This window comes from Cydia fagiglandana, chromosome 2 (assembly GCF_963556715.1).
Source record: "Cydia fagiglandana chromosome 2, ilCydFagi1.1, whole genome shotgun sequence".
NCBI lineage: Eukaryota > Metazoa > Arthropoda > Insecta > Lepidoptera > Tortricidae > Cydia > Cydia fagiglandana.
This window is the reverse complement of record NC_085933.1, coordinates 18,806,233-18,828,045: the sequence shown is the minus strand read 5'-3', so window position 1 is coordinate 18,828,045 and position 21,813 is coordinate 18,806,233. Positions and strand designations below refer to the sequence as shown.

Here is a 21,813-nt window from a genome sequence, read left to right as displayed (position 1 = left end):
TAGCAGACCTAGTAATCGCCATGCGCCGCTTGATTTCATCTATGCTATTGGTAGAATTAGTTACCCCGAAAGTTTTACCAATGAGGAAGGAAAATAGGGAAGCCAAAGAGGTTGAAAATTTAAACTCGCAAGCAAAGGACTGGATATGCGGAATTACGAACTCCCGCTTGATTGAGTTAATTTCTAGTTCCAGTTGTCTGAAACAGAAAATTTGCTGTCATGCTCTCCCAAGAGAAATAAAGAGTCAGGAATAAAGACTTTATACTTCGTTACTAATAAATGTAAATGATGTTCAGTTTTTAAAAGGTCGGGAACGCGCATGGAACACCTCTGGAGTTGCAGGCGTCCATAGGCTACGGTGACTACTTATTATGAGGCGGGCCGTATGCTTGTCTGCCACCGATGTGGTATAAAGAAATAAGTATTTGTGAAATTAAGTTCAGCCAGTCCTCCACAGCAGCGGTCGGCAACCTGCGGCCCGGGCCGCATGCGGCTCGTGAACCTGTCACTTGCGGCCCGAGAGCCGCCTTGGCTATTTTTAACCGACTTCCAAATCTCAAAGAAGGAGGTTATCAATTCGGTTGTATTTTTTATTTTTTTTTATGTTTGTTACTCCATATCTCCGTCATTACTGGACCGATTTTGAAAATTATTTTTTTGATTGAATGTATATGCATACAGATTGGTCCCGTTTTTGTCAAAACCCAGTTCTGATGATGGGATCCATGAGGAATCGAGGGAACTCCTCAAATCTTAAAGGCATATACATATATAGTGATTTTTGGGTTTTTATCAACTAATCAATCATTAATACAGTAAAATTATACATTTTGCGTTTGCGTCAAATCCGGTAGTTCTGATTTTTTGCAGGCTTGTTTATGATGTTGGCCCAAAGAATAATCCAAGTTTGTGACCTCGAGCGCCGAACGCAACTTTGTCAAAAATCGAATAAACCGCAAATTTTTTTAGATTTGGGCGATTATAACCCTAAAGTACTAGTTTTTGATAGTAACTTCCCAGGGCGCTTTTAAAGTAGATTAAATTTGCTACAATAAGACACTAGAATTGTCTCTGTACATCTAATATTTTCCGAAATAAAGCCGAAATATATATAGCCTGGGTTCAAATTCGCGTCCTTACGTGCGAAGCTTCTTAGCCAGGGTCTTTACCAATAACTCCAATCAGGTTAAAGAGGCAGATATATATATATGATACTGATAAATGATAACAAACAGGTGTAGTTATGGAAAATACTCGTATTATTGTTTATAAATTAAGTCGATTTACATATTTAACTTCATTCATTGACGCAGGTCAATGGCATGTGTTTTATTCGAGTTTTGTTGTTAAAAAGGTTTATACCTATTAGGGAATGCAATCCCGATCCCGCGGGATCCCGATCTCGCGAGATCCCGTGTAATTTTTCGGGATCAATCCCGACGCATAATATGACGGGATCCCGTTCGGGATTGACGGGATTGGGCGGCAGTCGTCAGCGACGCTACACACGTCCACTCGGGGCGCAAGGTACATTGCAACGGATGTAAGATGCCGTTTAGCAGATAACACTCTTAATACCCTTTGTTTTTTAAGAAGTCACTTTCAAAATCACCTGTAATACTCTCTAATTCCTTATTGTTTTGATTCTTATTACAGTTATTCTTATTGTTTTGATTACCTTTGTTAATTTCCAAGGAAAACTGATGATGATTTAGTTAATAATATTAAAGAATAAAGGTTTTTGTTTTCTGTCTATTAATATGTTATTTTAATTAACGTCACCATCACAAACATAAAAGTTATTATCGTTTTAATTCAATCGAATTTTACTTTTTTTTTAATCTAGTCGGGATCCCGAAAATTCCGGGATCCCGCGGGATTGACATTTCTAATCCCGCGGGATCTCGAATTCGCAATCCCGAGTCGGGATTGCATTCACTAATACCTATGTACCTTAATGTGCAAATGTAAACATTTTTAAATGTGTTCTTTAATAAATAACAAAATTATTAGATTAAGAAACGTACCAATTCAGACTTTCAGGCAATATACAAAAAAATTACACTGATTCATAAAACTGAATAAATCCTCTTAGACTGAAAACATGCGTTTGTTGAGGACAGGCCCGTGAAATAATGTTAAATGATGCTAATTTTTATTCTTGTTGTTAGGAATTATATTTTATAAAACTTTGGTGAGCTATTAATATATATAGGTTAAAACAAGTCGTCAAACCATAGTTCGTGATCACTATCGGCAACGCAGGCTTCGTCAAATGGATACAAAAACAAATCGGCTACAGCTATGTAACCTTAACACCTTAACCGTAACAGCAACCTTAATCACTAAATTAAACTATGTTAAGGCGCATTTATCTTACGAATATTATTTATATTTTACAAGATTATATTTCTCTGATACGAATGAATAAGTGTGACGAGCTCGCTACACATTAGGTACCTATTACGCTCGAGCCAGTTTCGTTCTTGACAATCTTGACTAATCCATTTATTTAAGTAATGAAAATGATTTAGTGTCAGTAATAACATAAAACCATGATTTATGAACGGCCTAGTTAGACATTTCATTAGACTCTAAACACAGAATAAATAATAGTACTAGGTACAGAAGACTCACTCTAACAAAACGCGTCTGTTACGATCAGGACAGATATGGCCGCTAGGTGGCGACAGCGCCAAGCGCGGCTTATGGCTAGCCACCAAAATTGTTGTGGAACGGATGTACTTTTAGCTACCTGTAGCAAAGTGACGAAATCGCGGAGTGAGCCACGCCTGCTCTAAATTAAGTTTTGTCAAATACACTGTTGCATTCTTTTTAACCTTAACCGGCATAATTATATTGTTTTTGTCGTTCTTTTTTACTCTCTCTGTGACTTTTTCGTCTCAGATATACTAAATAGGAAAGTTCGAATGAAAGGCGACGAAAATCTGTCGAGGCCCTGAACAAAAGACAAACGCCACGCAGAGTGAATAGAGCCTTATTGTGGCTGTTAATGACTAGTCGAAAACAAAATAGTCTTGCAATGACAATGAAAATGAACTGTAAAGAGTTGGGGATAGAGATTAATTTTAAGTTAAGTTAGTATATAGACGAGTAAGTGTCGCAACTCGCAAGTCTCGCAACTGATGAGACCCATTTTCATTTTGTTTTTGAAGTAAACTAGAAGAAAAATATGTAGTTATATGTATTAATTTTATTGATATTTTATACAGGATTACTGTTCCTTTAAGGTTATGCGGTAACTTTGCTCTCAAAAGATAATGTTTGATACTTCAGTGACTATAAAAAATATGCGCATTACAGCGCCATTCCATAGGATGTCCAACTAGGGTGCACAATTATGTTTTAGACTCTCTTTATTACCAAAGAGAATTTGAAATAAAGGCGAATTGTCACAGCAAATTATGTAGCCACAGTAAATTTACTGCCATCTTTCGACAGAAAATTAAAACTGTTAGATCGCTATTTGGCTTTGATCCTTATTCTTTCATTAATATGTGTTAAATATTGAAATTAACGCCATCTACTCGACAGTAGGCCAAAGGTATGGTGCAATCTTTTCGAGCGATGGCGCCATAACCTTTGGCCTACTGTCGAGTAGATGTACATAATTTACCATGACAGTAACTCTCTATACACTCTATTCTCTTTGCTATTACAATCAATAACTCTTTACTATTATTGAACCAGTGACCTCAATCGTTTTCGCTTTCATCACGTCAATCAAGTATTGACACTGCAACCGTTTGTAAAAAATTTTTTTGTAGAAGATTTAAGTTTTGTAATAAAAGTAAAAATTACCTTGTCGGTCCAGATTCGAAATCGCGGCTCTGGAAGCCTGTCCTACCTATTACAACTGATCTATCGAAGCTTACCAGACCAGCTTGAAGTATGTAATCATAAGGTTGGGGCTATAATTTGACAGATACAGTCGGCCTCAAATTGATGGTGATGGCAAAAGTAGCCAAATATACCGTAATACACCGTTGTTACCATAGAATAGTAATAAGAATGTGTACCGATACGTGTTATTTGGCAACTTTGCCCGTTACCATTTACTTAGCGTTTACTATACGTGTACTCCGTATAACCCTGCAACAAATGTTAATATGCGCCATTTTATTTACACTACACTTTTTTTCAGGTTTAGGTTATTTAATGTTATTTCAACTCACTTATTCAGAATCACGAGCTCTTTCAATTCTAATGAGAATAAAGATCCCTAATTTCCATATATTTTTTTGTTCCTTCCATTCCGTTCCGTCATACCAAGTCTATGAAAAGTGGTAGAGCAATGGAAAAAAAGTCTTGGAAATCCTTTGGCCGGCCAAACTCGAGAAAATTTTCCAAAATAAAAAAGTGTAGTAAGTATACAGCTTTATAAATAAAATGGCCCATAGAATGGTTTCCAAGTTTAACATTAAAAGGCAAATAACGAACCTGTAAAAATAACCAAATTCTTTTGTTTTAGGGAGTTACTCCTACACAACAACTACCTCAGAGTGTTGCCGTACGAACTGGGCAAGCTCTTCCACCTGCAGAAATTGGGATTGCACGGGAACCCGCTGAGCAAGGAGATGCTATCGATATACAACGACAGCAACGGCACCTCCAAGCTGCTCACGTATATGCTGGATAATTTACAAGGTAAGACACACATACAGAGCGTGTTCAATAGTACATTATTGTCGAGGCTCGGAAGTAGCTACTTGCAGGCTGAGGATTCGTTTTAAACGGACGACCTTGGGAGTCCGTTTAATTGAATCCGAAGCCAGCAAGTAGCCTTCCAGCCGAGTCATATATAGTGCTTTTCTCAAAAATGGTGCAAGAAACATAAATATCATAGAAACATTTTACAAAAGCAACGTTCTTACGTATATATTTTCACAGAGAAAAGCCCTTGCCGCCTTTTTATTTTTTTAATAAAAAAATAGAAGTGTATTTTTCTGCCGAAAATACGCCAACCTATTTGAGACAACTAAATAGTCGCGGTACTAATCATCTGTTTGGCTGTTTAATGGGCCTGTGCCTTCATTTGATATGGCCATTTGAACTTTTAAAAAGTTTGGAACTCGACAAATAATGGAATTTGTATGCAACATTGCAGTCCCAAAATCGAGACTGCAATGTTTTTAACTTTTTAAATTTTGACTGACCATAAACTCCGCGCTTCGCGACCTATTTTTTAGACGGCATAGTCGACTTTGCCGTCCATTTTTGAGAAAAGTAATTTTTCTCAAAAATGGACGGCAAAGTCGACTTTGTCGTATAAAAAATAGGTCGCGAAGTGCGGAGTTTATGGTCAGTCAAAAATTAAAAAGTTAAAAACATTGCAGTCTCGATTTTTGGACTGCAAATGTTGCATTGCATACAAATACCATTATTTGTCGAGTTCCAAACTTTTTAAAAGTTTAAATGGCCATATCAAATGAAGGCACATGCCCGTTAAACAGCCAAACAGATGATTAGTAATAAATAGTAATAATTATTATAATGTTGGTACCGCGATTATTAAGCTGCCTCAAATAGCTAGTATTTTCATCGAAATCGTTAGAGCCGTTTCCAAGATCCCCGAAATATATAAATATACATATTTAGAACAATTGCTCGTCCAAAGATATAAGACTTATATTTAGAAATATTAGTACTTTGGTTTGATTGTGTAAAACAGCATAGTTGTCACATTGGCACTAAAAGCAAACTTTACGCGTTCTTCTATTAAATAAACTTTCCCGTGTTAGTGGTTGCTGTCACGGGTACACGGTTCGTATCTCTTTTACGTTTTGTATCGATAGTACAAGGTACTAATCTAAGATATTTATTCGGCCCAGTGAGCAAAGGCAACAGTTTCTCTTAGCCAATTTAATCGGGCCTGAAAGTTTGTAGTTTAACCACTGGCGTGTACTAAACGATTCAATTTTGATTGGGAAGTTTGAAACTACTGTTCAGCGTTATTGATGTTACGGTTAGCAGTTTGAGCTTGTGCCTATTTACATTACAATATGCACACGCTTCATGGATTTTGAATACAGAGGTCTGATTCGTACTATCTGTTTCGAACAATCACTACACCTTATAAAACAAAGTCCTCCGCGTCTGTCTGTTTGTTCACGATAAACTGAAAAACTACCGAACGGATTTTCATGCGGTTTTCACCTATCAATAGTGTGACTCTTGAGGAAGGTTTAGGCGTATAATTTGTTAACCCGTGCCCGTGCGAAGCCGGGGCGGGTCGCAAGTGCTTTATAAAATATCAGAGCGATACGATAGTGATCTGTCAAGTGTCAAAATTGACAGTTTTTCAACCAAAAGCATCACTTTTGTCACTGACAGATCTGCCGGCCTAGCCAAGGTTACAATCGCTATAGCTTCGACAACGAAAATCATTATCTCTCTCTATCACTCTTCCATATTAGCGCTACAGTGACAGTTGCGTTTCGATCGCTACAGAGCGTAAGCGATTGGCATCTTGGCTACGCGGCCAGTATCGTATCGTATCGCTGGGACATCTTATAAGCACTGTTCGAATCAGGCCGGTAGTCCTTGATGCCATCATCTTATACTTCTGTTACGATTTCAAAAGACAAACTTACATAGAGTCTCTTAGGAAAGAGAAGAGTCGTGGAATGTATTGGGACCCATATATTCCACGACTCTTCTCTTTCCGCATAAACTCTAGCTGCAATAAAAGCACAATAAGAGCGAATGTATATGTCAGGCGTTATCGGCCCTATGCGCGCGAGCCACACAAATTGCGCACAGATGTAAATCGGCTCGATATGCGTGTATTAGATCGAATGATCATGGTTTTACACGAATTACTAAAATAGACCGATTGACTCCCTTTACGAGTAGAGTCTGTGTCTGAAGAAAAGACGTGGAATGTATGGGGCCCAATACATTCCGTGACTCTTCTCTTTCCAAAGAGAGTCTAGGTATACTTAAACAAAAAAATTGTCCTCATTACTAGCGTAATCAGATAGAACCTCAATCAAACCCGTGGTAATGACAATAGCACTCGCCCAGCTCCTTTTTTTTCAACATAGCTTCAACTTTAATTGTTTAATCTGGTCAATCAACAACAAAACGTCTTTAGTTAAACAGAAAACTAGTTTATCTAGCCATTATCCATGGTTCTCAATCTTTACTCGACTAGCAAACACTTTATTTTGTTACTGATATGGTGACGGGTACTAAAAAAAGGTTTAAAAAAAACAAGGTTGCCGTGAACATTTTATTGGCTTAAATGGTGGTCGTACCTACGATACTCATGCGGACAACTGCCGATTATGGTCACCAGGGGGCCGATTTTTGAATTTCGAGATTGATAATTTTGAAATACGAGCAATAGATATTGGGAATCTAGTGGTATTGACCACTCGTTTACAATTCCATTACTAGAATCACGATATCGAGCGCTCGAAATTCAAAAATCGGCCCCATGGTGCGCGGTTGGGAAGCACTGGCCTAGTCTTTCGTGACCTCGCCGAGACCTCGTGCCTCAAAGTAACAACACTTTCGGTAATTGTGGAATAGTTCGATTGTCTACTTACTGTCACGCGTAACTTCTTTTCCTTTTATTTACTTGACTACCTTAAGCCATTGTTTTTATCTGCAGTTAATTCCTCTAATTAATGTGCAAACGATGTATTTTTTTTTCGCATGCAGGTAGTGACTCTTACGACTCATAACTTATTGTCTATGTGTAGGTACCTAAATACCTATATCTTTTGTCAGGTGCAGGAAACAAAGTGTTTTTATTTTTTAGATATTTTTGTATGACCAGCCCTGACACCTGATGCAAAGAAATTGATCAAAAAATATCAATCCCGAAATCGCAATAAAAATTACCCTCCCATAGAAAATGGACCAGCCAAAATGTATGAATGAGGCAATTTTTTTTTCGCTATTTCGGTGTTGATCCCTTGGTAAAAGTCGCTCAGTATATTCCCAAACCTCCCTGGCAACGGCAATGCAATTTTTGGCCACCGTGTTTAAAGGCTTTCATAATTCAAATCGCGTTATATTGATATTGATATTTATTTATATATTAAATTTTTCCTACGACTCTTATTAGAAATTATAACTCGAAGAAAATTAATAAGTACGGCACGAATCGTGATGTTCCAAATTGAAAGTCAATACAACACAAGTATCCCGGTTTCCAACAAAAATAATGTCGTGACTACTGCACGACAATAAAATCTGCTCAAGATATGATTGTCTCACTCGGATACAATGGCGTTAGAAAGTGTGGGAAGACAGTCTCGATAGTTGATTGTTTTATTTGTGCGCAATCTTTTAAGAGAATGTTTGTGGAACCTTTTTGTGCCCGTTTAATTGATTGTTTTGACGTTGACGGTAATTGCATTTTTTGTAGAGAAACTGGGAATTCTTTTTTAATGAGAACAAGTATTAGTTTATTACCTATATAGGAAGAACTAAGGATCATATTCCTACCCCTACAGCCAAAATGGTTTAACTTAATGTATGGTGTGCCCATATATCTTCCGCGCCTTAATAGAGCGCTTATAAGAGAATAGCGATGGAAACATTCATGAAGTAATTTTCGTTAGCTTGGTTGGTTTAAAAGCTACAATTAATAGCTACAGGGCCATCACCACTATTATCAGCATCAGTACAGCCAAACCTGTACTCTGCCTCTGTAAATCGGATTAACAGATTTGGTGCACTTAAAATATGTAATTCTTTTTAAAATATAAAAAATAAAGTTTTATATTTTGTACTGGGGGAAAAATATGAAGTTTTAGTAATAATTATGGACGATTCACTATTTCTGTAAAGTTTATTTATTTCTACAAACAGCTCAGTAATCCCAAATATAATTTCAACAAACAGATCATAGAAATTGCAAGAACTAATAGAAATTGCAAAAGTCAATTTGTTCCTATTAGTTAACTCTCCTTGTCCCCGGATTAAGTTTATTTTTGTAATTCTAAGTGTGTTTTTGTTGTACTTTTCTCTCAGTGTACTTAGTTACAATGTTATTTTTACTTTAAATGTAAAAAGTAAATTTGTGGTTTAATTTACATATCGGGTACATGTTCACTCACGCATCCGGTGAAATTCGGCTACGCGAGGGCCCGAGTAGAGAGCCCATAACGTCTTATTTCTTTAGCGATAGTGGGGTGGCCATAATGATGCAATTTGTAGGGACCGGTCCACAATTTGTTTTTTTTTTAATAAGCTATAAGCTACAGCGGGTTTCAATAATATTATTTTCAGCTTATCGAAATAATTTCTCAATATGATATTTTTACCCGAGTGCGGCAAAGCTAAGACTTTATTCCTCTTTTACAATCAATAACTATTTGCTATAGGAACCGTGCACTCGTTGTACGGTGAACATGAGTTTTCTGTAAAGACTTGAGTCCGTTAAAGATAATCCAAAAGTCTAAAAATTGTCAAAACGCATTGTCTTTACCTTTACATGAAATTCATCATTCAATAACGTCTATTCTTAGTGTTCATTTAGATAAAATCACGTTTGTGTACGTCCAAAACATTGATTTCTTTCTACATAATAAAAGCACACTTGAAGCAAATGCTACAACTGCGTGGTCACCGCGGCGTGCTGACCGAATAAATTATCAACTTTGTTTTGGTTGCTCATCGATTCTCACCAGCCGAATGATAATGCCTATCGCAGAGGTCGACAACTTTTCACATCATATAAACATATAATCAAACGGTTTCTCCGATCTTACAAAACCTGATTTTTTGCATGGACTAATAAAACCTCATTACCTACATATGTGAGATTAGCGTAAAAGATAAGTTGACAGTTACAGTGCGGTACTTACTAGATACGTGTTGCTATTTAATAGCAATAATGACTATGTTAATTACTCATTTTACAACGTAAATTTATTAACATGTAGAGTTTTAGATAGGTAAGAAGAGAAAGTTTCCGTTTATTTTCTTTTGTAAGAAATACGTAGGTGCCTACGTAATATGGTGCTATGTTTAGTATACGATCCCAAAGGCTGGGCACTCCTGGCCGGCCGACGCCGGCGCCACGGACGGGTGAAAGTGCCTCGCGAAAGTGAAGCCGGAACCGAACGGTGACGTCACGGATTTGCGCAACACCTCCTCCTACGGCGGGTTGCGAAACGTTATCTCGCATTGTTGCCATCTCGAGCTGCCCGCTTTTGGGCATATCCTTATGTCATATGATTAGTATTATGGCGATTAAGTGTCGTGGAATGCTTATATTTGTAAAACTAATGCTCGTAATCGGACCGACTACAAATTGTGAATAATAAATGACATTAAATATATTTCTAATAAATTGTAACAAGTTAAATAGTTATTTTCGTAGGCTGTAAACTACACTACATTAACTATAGTTGACGTTATGTTCACATAACAACAACGAATTACATGATTATTCGATGTGGTTATCTCTTTCATTAACACGTGCTTTTTAACGATCGAGCGACGTGCCTCTAAAATATGCACCACTTCAATAACCTTCGATCCTGTATACTTAGGTATTGTTTTTGTTACAAATATTTTTTATGTGGCACGTAGAGCACTCCTTATTCTTTAAAATACATAGCATTTTTTTGTAAAGACTGAGGAACAAATTTTATCATGACATTACCTCAATAAACTTGCTCGGTACCTAAACATATTCAGGTTTAGTCTTCTAGGTATAAACTTTAAGAAAATGTTATACTTAAGCGTCTAATACGGTATTTCGTTACACTCGTCGTCTCGTCGTCACTAAAATAGATCTCTTTTTCGCAAAAATGGAGGTCAGTGACCTTATTATCTTAGTCTTCTCACAAAACCATAAATTACACTGGATGACAGTCTTGAAGCACATTGTTAACTACGAGTAAGTACATATATCTGTCGCTTCCTTAAATGTTTAAGCAGACAATGAATGAAGTGAAAATTATACTAATATAGGTCACTTAATAAAAAAATTCAGGACAAGAAATCATATTTCCAAAAAAATACAAACAAGGCATTTTTTTATTAGTTATTCCTTAGTCCCTTTAAGTATATAAAACTAAATTAAGTAACTTCAAAATTATGTCTCTAGGGACAATTAACTTCGTGTCAGAATTTATGGCTATACAAAGTGACGTGATATTTCATATTAAAATAGGATTGTTTGCAAATCCTGTAGGTTTTTCCAAAGGAAGCATAGACCACAATGTAACGTGCATTGCAAAGTAAATGTAGTGTTTAAAGATAAGTCATTGCCGAGCAAAACACAGTGGCCAGATAAATATAAATGGAATGTCAAGGAAATGGTCCATTGACCCTTTCGGAATAAAAATTGGTGTGGTAAAGATCTTATTGAAGTTTATTGCGAAATACAGCCCACTCGGACCATTGAGTAATTTGCTTAGTGGCTGTAAAAAGATACGGCTCTTGGGAAGGTTGGCGCTACTTTTTTATTTTCGAAAGTGGGTATCGAGTTTTGGTTAAAGTATCCGTTTCCACCTCTTAATTGGCCAATGATTTTGATTCGATATTCGTTGCGTAAATGCAGTTGCTTTCGGTGGTCGGTATAAAAGTTGCAGAAACCGACACTAAAGTTAACATTTCATGAATACAGTCCTTAATTTTAATTTAGTCAACTTAGCACAAAATAGACTATGAAAATATAAAATGTACAAACATTATCTAAATCGATGGACGGTTTACATGTCTAAGGCCCCATAATAAAGCCTGTCTGTCGTTTTATAGGATTATACTAAATTTGAACTCGCCTACCTCAAAGAATTCATTAGACACAGACTTGTTAATATGCGTGAAACGTAATTATTTTCAAAGTACCTCTGGGTTAATGTCTCTAGCTCGTTTACTACTAATCAGAGACAAGTAAATAAAAACGACTGGTCTCCATACAAAACACCATGTTTTTAAGTTTATGTCACATTAATGAATGAACCACAGGTTTATATATTTTGTGAAGCGCTTTGACCTCTCTTTAACACCTTAACGGCATCTATTTTAACTCTCAAATGGCTCGCTCAACGGCGTTACCGTGATACGCGAAGGTCAAAGCGCAAGCCAGGGATCTCGTTAAGTGGCGCTTAGTGGCTTTGTATGAAGATTGACAGTCCATTATTTCCTTGTCTCTACTCTCATCAAGACGATATGCTAAACAATTTTCGGTGAAACTTTACGACTGGTTAACGATCAGTCGTAACGAGATGCGACTAGCAAACATGTCACGTAAACGATCATAACAAGGGAAAGCGGCATTCGTCATGAAACTTTTTATTGTGCAGCAAATTTAATGACTTGGGCGCTGATGACAATGACGATTAATATAATTGCATTTTTATACACACAATATTAGTCAACATTATAATTTATGGATAGATAGATAGATTTATTTATTTCTTATTGAAAATTACATGGTCTTGAACAATGTCACAATGTTTCCAAATAACATGAATTCACAATAAGATCGTCAGATTGTAAACAATCCCATCAAAAACATAAATGTAAAAAAGGAGAGCCAAGTTCAATACAAAAATTATGCTTGGCTGTGGGGTTCGCCGCAAAAAGAATGGAGATCTAAATGAGTGCCAAGTTCTATGCAAAATCCAAATATGTATTTACAGGAACAAAATAACATTATAAACAAGTATTAAAGCCGAATCTAACCTACTTTAAGATCTCACATTTTTTTAAATAACAACAATTGTTATAGGTATCCCATAAAGCAAAGAAATAGAGTTTAATACTTGTTTATAATGTTATTTTGTTCCTATAAATACATATTTGGATTTTGCATAGAACTTGGCACTCATTTAGATCTCCATTCTTTTTGCGGCGAACCCCACAGCCAAGCATAATTTTTGTATTGAACTTGGCTCTCCTTTTTTACATTTATGTTTTTGATGGGATATCAATACTTTTTGTAAAGAAAACTAGGCAGGTATTGAGATTTAATGTTTTTTCTTGTGTTTCCGCTGCATGTTTTTTACTTCTGTTCTTTGTATTAATTAAGTGGTGCCGCGCGCCGCCAAAGACACACCGTTGGCCGGTTGTTTAGCGCGTATTACAGGTTTTTTGTATGGGGACCCCCCCTATTTTTTAACTTTTTTTATTTTTAGATTTTTTCCTACGCTTACACACAATTACCGAGCTGGACTCCAAATTTCATCCTTCTAGGTCATCTGGAAGTAGGTTAGGTTTAGGTACTATATGTCAGTCACAATAAAAAAGAAATTTGTATGGGGACCCCCCCTATTTATTAACTTTTTTTTGTTTTTAGATTTTTTCCTACGCTTACACACAATAACCGAGCTGGATTCCAAATTTCATCCTTCTAGGTCATCTGGAAGTAGGTTAGGTTTAGGTACTTATATGTCAGTCACAATAAAAAATGGTTTTTTTGTATGGGGACCCCCCCCCCCTATTTTTTAACTCTTTTATTTTTAGATTTTTTCCTACGCTTTCACACAATAACTGAGCTGGATTCCAAATTTCTTCCTTCTAGGTCATCTGGAAGTAGGTTAGGTTTAGGTACTATAAGTCTGTCAGTCAGTCTTAAAATTTACGACTTTTTGACCTTCATATCTTTATTTGGGCTTCTAAATGTCCTTATGGATATAATTAAACACACGTAGTTTTATGTGTTTACGTTAAAGATGTTTTGAGTTATAGAAGGGTCAAAAGTGGCACCAAGTGGTTCGTGTAATATTACACTTGGCGCTGGCTAGCCAGTTCCTTTGCTTGAACTTGGCTTGACACGCTGCCGCGTGTCAATTAAAATAATTAAGAATTAAGTAAAAAATATAAAACAATCAAATAATCATAATAAAAATTAAAAGTCAAATTGGTTGGGTTGCATGGGTTACAGGTTCGCGAATAAAATAGAATTTAACAGTTTTGAATGATTCACGGTTAGTTTCACTAGACTTATACAATACAAAAGGTAATCACGGTTCATATATCCCGGCGATATAAGTCTAGTGAAAATGGGTTTTATATTTTAGTTATTTTCCAGTACTGATAAGATATCGTATAATTAGATTGATGTTTGATGTGTAGTTAAGGGGATCGGAAAAGCTTGATGTGCCACCAATATAGCTAATCTATGATAACTATGATGTACTTTCTTCTTTCTATATAAAACTAGGAAATCTAATAAATACCTACAGGCAGTATTATTCCCGCATCTCCTTATTTTAATTACTCACGCCTTTTGAACCTTATACAGTATACATAGATCCTGGCAGGAGCATTATTTAATTATGTTTTTAATTATTTAATAACATTATTTAAATATAGACCTTAATTGGCCATCTCCCTTGGAATTGTTTGTATTTCCTCTCTTGTAATCTCTTTAATTACGCTACACTACAATTGCAATTAAGTGGTATTTACAGTAACATAGAGTAAGTTAAGCATTTTTTAATAACAAAGCTTCCGCGAGACACCGACATATTAAATGTAAATATGTATATTGAATAAGTTATGCCTGTACCTATTTCATGAGAACACCACATTTGTATCCTTAATTTTGTAAATATACCATTGTGTATATTTTTGCAGAATATTTCTTCAAAACGCTTTCCCTTTTTCGGGTTCCGTAGCCAAATGGCAAAAAACGGAACCCTTATGGATTCGTCAGTCTGTCCGTCCGTATGTCACAACCACTTTTTTCCGAAACTATAAGAACTATACTGTTGAAACTTGGTAAGTAGATGTATTCTGTGAACCGCATTAAGATTTTCACACAAAAATTGAAAAAAAAAACCGGGCAAGTGCGAGTCGGACTCGCGCACGAAGGGTTCCGTACCATAAAGCAAAAAAAAAAACGGAAAAAAATGCAAAAAGAAAACGGTCACCCATCCAAGTACTGACCACGCCCGACGTTGCTTAACTTTGGTCAAAAATCACGTTTGCTGTATGGGAGCCCCACTTAAATCTTTATTTTATTCTGTTTTGTATTTGTTGTTATAGCGGCAACAGAAATACATCATCTGTGAAAATTTCAACTGTCTAGCTATCACGGTTCGTGAGATACAGCCTGGTGACAGACAGACGGACAGACGGACGGACAGCGAAGTCTTAGTAATAGGGTCCCGTTTTACCCTTTGGGTACGGAGCACTAAAAACAATAAATTTTGGGGGTTCCCCATACTTAGAACTGAAACTCAAAAAAAATAAATGTTTTTCATCTAACGGTCTAATCCATACGTGTGGGGTATCTATGGATAGGTCTTCAAAAATGATATTGAGGTTTCTAATATCATTTTTTTCTAAACTGAATAGTTTGCGCGAGAGACACTTCCAAAGTGGTAAAATGTGTGTCCCCCTCCCTGTAACTTCTGAAATAAGAAAATGATAAAACTAAAAAAATATATGATGTACATTACCATGCAAACTTCCACCGAAAATTGGTTTGAACGAGATCTAGTAAGTAGTTTTTTTGAATACGTCATAAATCGTAAACCGCAATTTTATTATGTTACTTGCTGCTACAGAAACCTTCATGGGCGAGTCCGACTCGCACTTGGCCGCTTTTTATATTTATGTAATTCTGAATAAAAATAATTCGACGATCAAGTAAAAGCTTCATAAATAAAAAATGTTTCACATTGTTTACGTAGTTAGTTGCATTATATCTTGTACACCCTCGATACGGTATTCTATTTATTATGTAGACAGCGGAACGATAATGTTCCCCGATATTTACCAATATATCTGGACCCTTTGGTGTTATTCCAGCCCTTATACAACACGAGCGAGCGTTCGACTCCGTGCACAGGTGTGCTGTTAAATGTATTATTAAAACACATTCATAAAGACCTCAGAGCATCATAATTTTACATGTAGCATCATAACTTTTGCGTTTTGTGGAGTGGAATTAAGGTGTACACAAATTATATTATTACATTTCAGTTAAAATCGTCAGTATTACATTAAATCTAACGAAATTTAGATTGCACACATCAATGCGTCCGGAATGATTTGAACGAAAATGAAATAAGATTTTTGATATGTGCTTATTACGGTTATTAAGGTCATATTTAGTGGTTTGCTCGACCTAAAACTGCATAGAAGTGCTGGAAATAAAATAAATAAATAAATACCCTATTGTGAGGGTGAGTCGAGTTCTAAGACAATATAATGCAAAGTGATCGGGATATTCTTAACAACTAGCAAATATTAACTTATACTAGTTTCTCCGAGCTTACTCACTTTAAGTCGGTAAGCGTTTTTAATGGCTACCTACAAATAGCAGTGCCCCTTGCGACGAAGGGCGGACGTTAGGTGAAGTGCAAGGGCACAGTGACGCCCTTGTTGCTAGACGGGGCGCAGTCTGGAGGTCACTGATGTACCCTTGCCACGAAAATCGCAGCCCTTACCGCTTGTTCTACGTTCAATCGACCATTCCGGAGGGCGAAAGGTCGAATTTAGCGTCGTTATAATAGTTGGCTTTTATTGCACTTTATGTGCTTAGAATGTTTCAGATTACTGAGACATTTCGTTGTTCACTTCGTTCGTCTTGTTTTTAGGGAAAAAACTTGTATTTGTAAATTATGTGTCTTTTATATAATTGAAATTGCGGTTGGCTTTAGGAAGATGTCTTAAAACCAGAGATTTTTTTTTCTTCCACATTTTCTGACCTCTACGTCTCAGAGAATGCTGTCATCATGATGGATTAGTGGTGTGTTTCTCAAACTTAATTCATGGCATTTCTATGTTTTTAGTTTTCACATGGATATTATACAATATGTAACCGACATTTATTATAATTGTGAATAAGAAACGAAACATTGTGATGTATTGTGGACGGTAAAAAGAACGTGAAATAACGTGTAAATAAATAAAGAGTGGGATTAACTATTCAAAAGCAGTAGCTAAGTATGAGGTCGGCTGTTATTTTCCCAAGAGTACTATTGAAACTCCTGTGTTCGTTTTTACCTACTAACATTTGTCTTAGCCCAATTGATAGTATAGTATAATACCCTGATCTTTTGCCCTATCATAATGACACTAACTCTAATGGAATCAGTGAAACAAGTTGCAGAATTTTGAAACATTAGGTATTGTATAGCATGACAAATGAAAATGGATCACTCGATAAGAATTTATATTCAATATCCCGTTACCTAGTTAAACTATGACTATGCGCAATGTAATAAAGTACCTACCTAGGTACTTTATAACGTTGCTCACCGACAGTAGCGACTCCAGTAAAAGCGTCTTACGAATCAGGATATGCGATGTGGCTTAAAGGTGATTTAGTTTGCTATTACCTAATCCATGCTTTAAAACGAGCTTTATATATGAAGCTTTCCGTCTAACGTTAGCGTTAAGCGTATGAAAATCTATTATTATACTTAGCTTGTCGGTCGTTTAAAGGGCCTACAGATTACCAGTTCGCTGGACGTTATCAGCCTGTCAGTTAAACGCGAAATTTGACAGCTCCGAACAAACTGACAGGCAGATATCGTCCGGCGAACTGGTAATCTGTGGCCCTCTTTATAGCTTAGTATGACGACGGACAATAGGCTTGTGTTGGTAATGTTGGTATATTATTAGCCCTCAGGAAAAAGTTGTCATCTATGTCACAATATCAGGGTGACCGGCGTTTTCTTTGGCCGTCCAAATTCCTTATGCATGGAATTAGGTATACCTTCGAACGTCTTTTTTGCGTTCGCTTAGGCTTGGAAATTCGGAAAAACTTACTATTCCCGGAAGTTAAAACCTATTTAGTAAGGCCTTACTCATTGTAAAAGTGAAATCGTTGGAGGCGAAAATTGATAACAATTTCATTGCGAGCAATTGTTTTATTCTCTGCATTTTTTATAGAAAATACACATGCATCGGTGGGAACTGGGTTGTCTTGCTCGTAAAGTATTCCGACCTTGCCAGCAATGTACCTACTGTTTTGTTAAAAAAAAATTAGTTAGGTATATTTAACAACATATCACAATTTCGATATAAAAGCAAGTGAAAATAAACTTTCGGTAGCCCTACGTTTTACCTAATGAGAATGTTTTATCTAGACATAAAACTTAAATAGAGGTATATGTAACACAATTGGCGGTATATTCGCTTATAGTATAGTAAGATTAGTATGTAAAGATTTTAGTCCTTATTTGTTCTGCTTCATTCATTCATCCTTACATCAATTTTGTTAAAATCCCATATCAATGATCAATGTATTCAAGGAAGAGAATAAAGGGCAAAGACATAAACCCTGCGTGGATATTGCCTCTGCACGGTTATAGCTTCTGGTTATATGACGGAATGGAATACAAACGAGCACAAATCGAATTGACTACTTTAAATATTAGGGGCCTTCTCACAGGCCTTCGACACTTCGTTGTTTATTTCGTCGTAAAGAAAACTGGTGCTAAAGGCGTTCCTTAGAATCGAGTTACAGTTACTTCGTTTATACTTACTAATACAAATACAATAGTTATTTGTTTTACAAGGGGGCAAAGTTGTTGTTTAACTGCTCGTGTTAATATTGTTACCAGAGCAAGCGAAAGCAAAATTTTTCACCACACCAACCCAAAGAAAATATTAACTGTAAGATATCAAACTAAATCAAATGAAATTCAAATTAATGTAATTAAATACTTATCATTCTAAATCATTATTTAAAAGGAAATTCTACCAGCAAACATAAGAAAACAGCTCAAAATATGCATTTGATTACTTTGCCTCATAATGTGAATAAAATGCAACTTTGCTATCAGTTTTTGGCCACTCAACAGAGCCTTTACCAGTTGGTGTAGTCAAAAGTAAATTTGCTTTTACTGCTAATAGTCTTGTATAAACTCTGCGACAAGTAGAGACTCGGGTAGTTACACCCTAAATGGTTAGTTGCAAGAACAATGAGTTCGGTGCACGTGGCGACGTTTAGTGAAAGTGCACTTGAATGCCGCTAATCAAAAACGCATTAACCTGCAAATCTGTTTGCGCATACGATTACTAAGTAGCCCTATTCACAATACTTGTGCTCGTCTCCTAGTAAAAGTACCTCATAACAATAAGAAATCGGCACGAAGTTTTCTAAGTCGATATTTGTCTTCCCCTATGTCAATATTGTTTTTAATCTTGAACAAGGCAACAGCACCGTTTGAATATTTTGTTTACCGATTTTGTAAAAGATTATATAAAACAATTTTATGAAATATGCACAATAATCATCTACCTAAATCTGTTGAATTCTGTTTACAATATTTTGCTTAAAAATATAAGCTACAGTCAGTTTTACCTACCTACTATGTTTTAAAGATTGAGAATATGAAAATAAAACTGTTTTTTTGAAGTGAAAACTTCTTTAGCGGCGCTGGGCACTTTTTGAGGTGGGGAAAAAATGATAAACTCGAGACAGCGATCACGTGACCGTAACGTTTAGATGGCCACTCATTTAGATGGCATTTAAATCAATAAAGAAAAACTCAATGACATTACATGAAAAAGATTGTACGGGTTGAAATACGAGGATCTCACAGTTACATTCTAACTTTATATCACTCAAATATAATTCAATAAAGGTACATCTTGATGAAATAGCTAATAAAAGTGAACTCTAGTACCTACTGATGAATAAAACTCAAAATATCATGACCAAATATATTTAGATGCGAGGTCTGCAAGGTAACTTTACAATTTCTATTCCAATTTTAAACAATTAACGCTACAAATTTGAATTTCGAATTATAAACAAGCTCACTGACCAGCAATTTCGGAACTAAAGTTTTTCAATAGAAACAATAGAAAGGAGGATGGGTCAATTATACATAGTGCTGCAGACATATTGGACTAGTCATTGAGTTTTCACTTCTCTCGGCACTCCCGGAGTGCAACCCGTTGTTTTTTTTTTTAAAGAAAAAGCTTTATACAGGTAAGATAACAAGTTCTCAATTATAACAAGAATCATGAATACTAAATAATTTTGCTTTTAAGCATTACCTTTGATATTTTTTTTTATAGGTAGCCAGTGTAGCCACTACATATTTGCTATGTTATTTAAAAAATCCTTGGAAATGCCGATGGAGGTTTATATGTCTAATGGAAAAGCTTGTTTTGACAGTCCTAATATTAATTGATACGCTAGAAACTAGGCGCAAGTATTGGTTCAACTATGGCAAGCCAGTCAGTGTCCTGTTTTTAATGGCATTCACCCACTGCTTGGTAATAGCTTGTGTAACTTTATTGTTCGATGTTCGAACTACCATTTAGAAACCGCAATGACGGTGGTACCATTTAGGAACGTAAGAGGCATGTCTGTTTTACGACGGAGTTCACTATTAAACTACGATTGCGTACGTTCGGTAGAGAGAATAAACGCGAAAAGGGAAAATCTTCAAAGCGAGTCTTACAGTTTTAACATGCTTCTAGTTTTAGTACGTCAGAATCAGTACCTATTAAGCTATGGCTGTACATATCTCCGTCTACGCCGTACGCACCATTTGTACCAAAATGGGGGTTAATGTGTTATAGTTTAAATAACGGGTTAATTTGCCGTATAATATACTCATTACCATTGTGGCGAACACGAAAAGTGGAAGTGAAATCTGGTCGTGTTGATGACGTCTCTACATCGCCTGTTGAGATATGTTGGTATTACGTGACTCCAACGTGTGTTATGAATGTTATGATTATGACTGACTTGGTTTATTAGTTTCTCTCGTTTCTAAATGACTTCCGAAAAAAGAAGGCACCCGAATCGACTGTTTATTTTATGTTTTTCCTTGTAGGCTCCAAATGGTCCTAATATCAAAATTGAAAACTGTCTTCATAAAGAATCTCCAGATTACTAATGTTATTATTATTATGTATAGCGATTTCAATTTTGTCTTTAGCGTCTCATTGTTTTATATTTTGTTATCAAATTTAGTTACTACTAAGAATAGATTTTTCTTGAAATTTAAGATTTATAAGATTATGAACTCTTCATATTACTCATATCACTATTAGTACTATTACTAGTTATACTATTATTGAAGTATCTTTATTGTGTGTATAAGGTTCAATACTATTAAGGTTCAATATCATAAAAACTTTTAATGTTTCAAAGCCAATAACTTTAAAAGCGACACTTTTACATTCAAGTTGTTTATTTTCAACTTGAAATCGAAAGGAGTAAAAATGGAAAGTGTGTGCGTTAATGGTGATAATCGCGAAGTGAACGTTTTCGTAAGTTTTGACAAGTAGATGGCAATGACAGTTAACTCATGGTGCGTGAATCTGTGACGTGCTGGGTGGAAAAATGTCAAGTTAATAAGCGTCGTGACTGGAAGTGGGCGGGAGCGAAATAAAAGTTACGCACGCCGCATATAATTCAGCCTGACCTGGTTATTCGGTTCTGAAATGGATTTCCAATTGCTTTAATAGAAACACTGAAACGATTTTCCCAATATCTTTGGTGCTATAGCGCCCATGGTTGATTCTCATTTTATTGGACCACGTCCAACATAAGAGGATACTAAACAAGATTTGTGGCCGCTATCATTATTATTACAGAAGTTTCAAAATAGATTACGTAGCGTCAGAAAATTCGCTCATGTTATGTTATTATTGACCCATGGCACACGCGTCCGCCGGATAAGCTCTGATAATAACTTTCACTTATCTCGAAACGATAATAATCAAGCGTGTGCTCGTAATAACTATCATACGTCGTAATAGCGAGGTGCGTCGCGTAACGCATCTAACCGAGAGCGAGAGTGGCTAGAAAATTAATTTGGTCTAAACACGCGACGCTTCAGCAAAGGTCGACGAATCGGGTGAGCACACCGATCACTTTCTCTGCGTGGCTGC

The 21,813-nt window shown here is 36.1% G+C and overlaps 1 protein-coding gene across 1 annotated transcript in view; it reads left to right on the top strand.

Annotated features, from left to right (window-relative positions):
* Nucleotides 1–21,813, top strand: part of LOC134678278 (CCR4-NOT transcription complex subunit 6) — a 175,083-nt gene that overhangs the window by 4,541 nt on the left and 148,729 nt on the right. Inside the window, exon 4 of the mRNA XM_063536768.1 lies at nt 4,493–4,668. Within this exon, the coding sequence (XP_063392838.1) occupies nt 4,493–4,668 (176 nt within the window). The remainder of the gene's footprint in view (nt 1–4,492; nt 4,669–21,813) is intronic.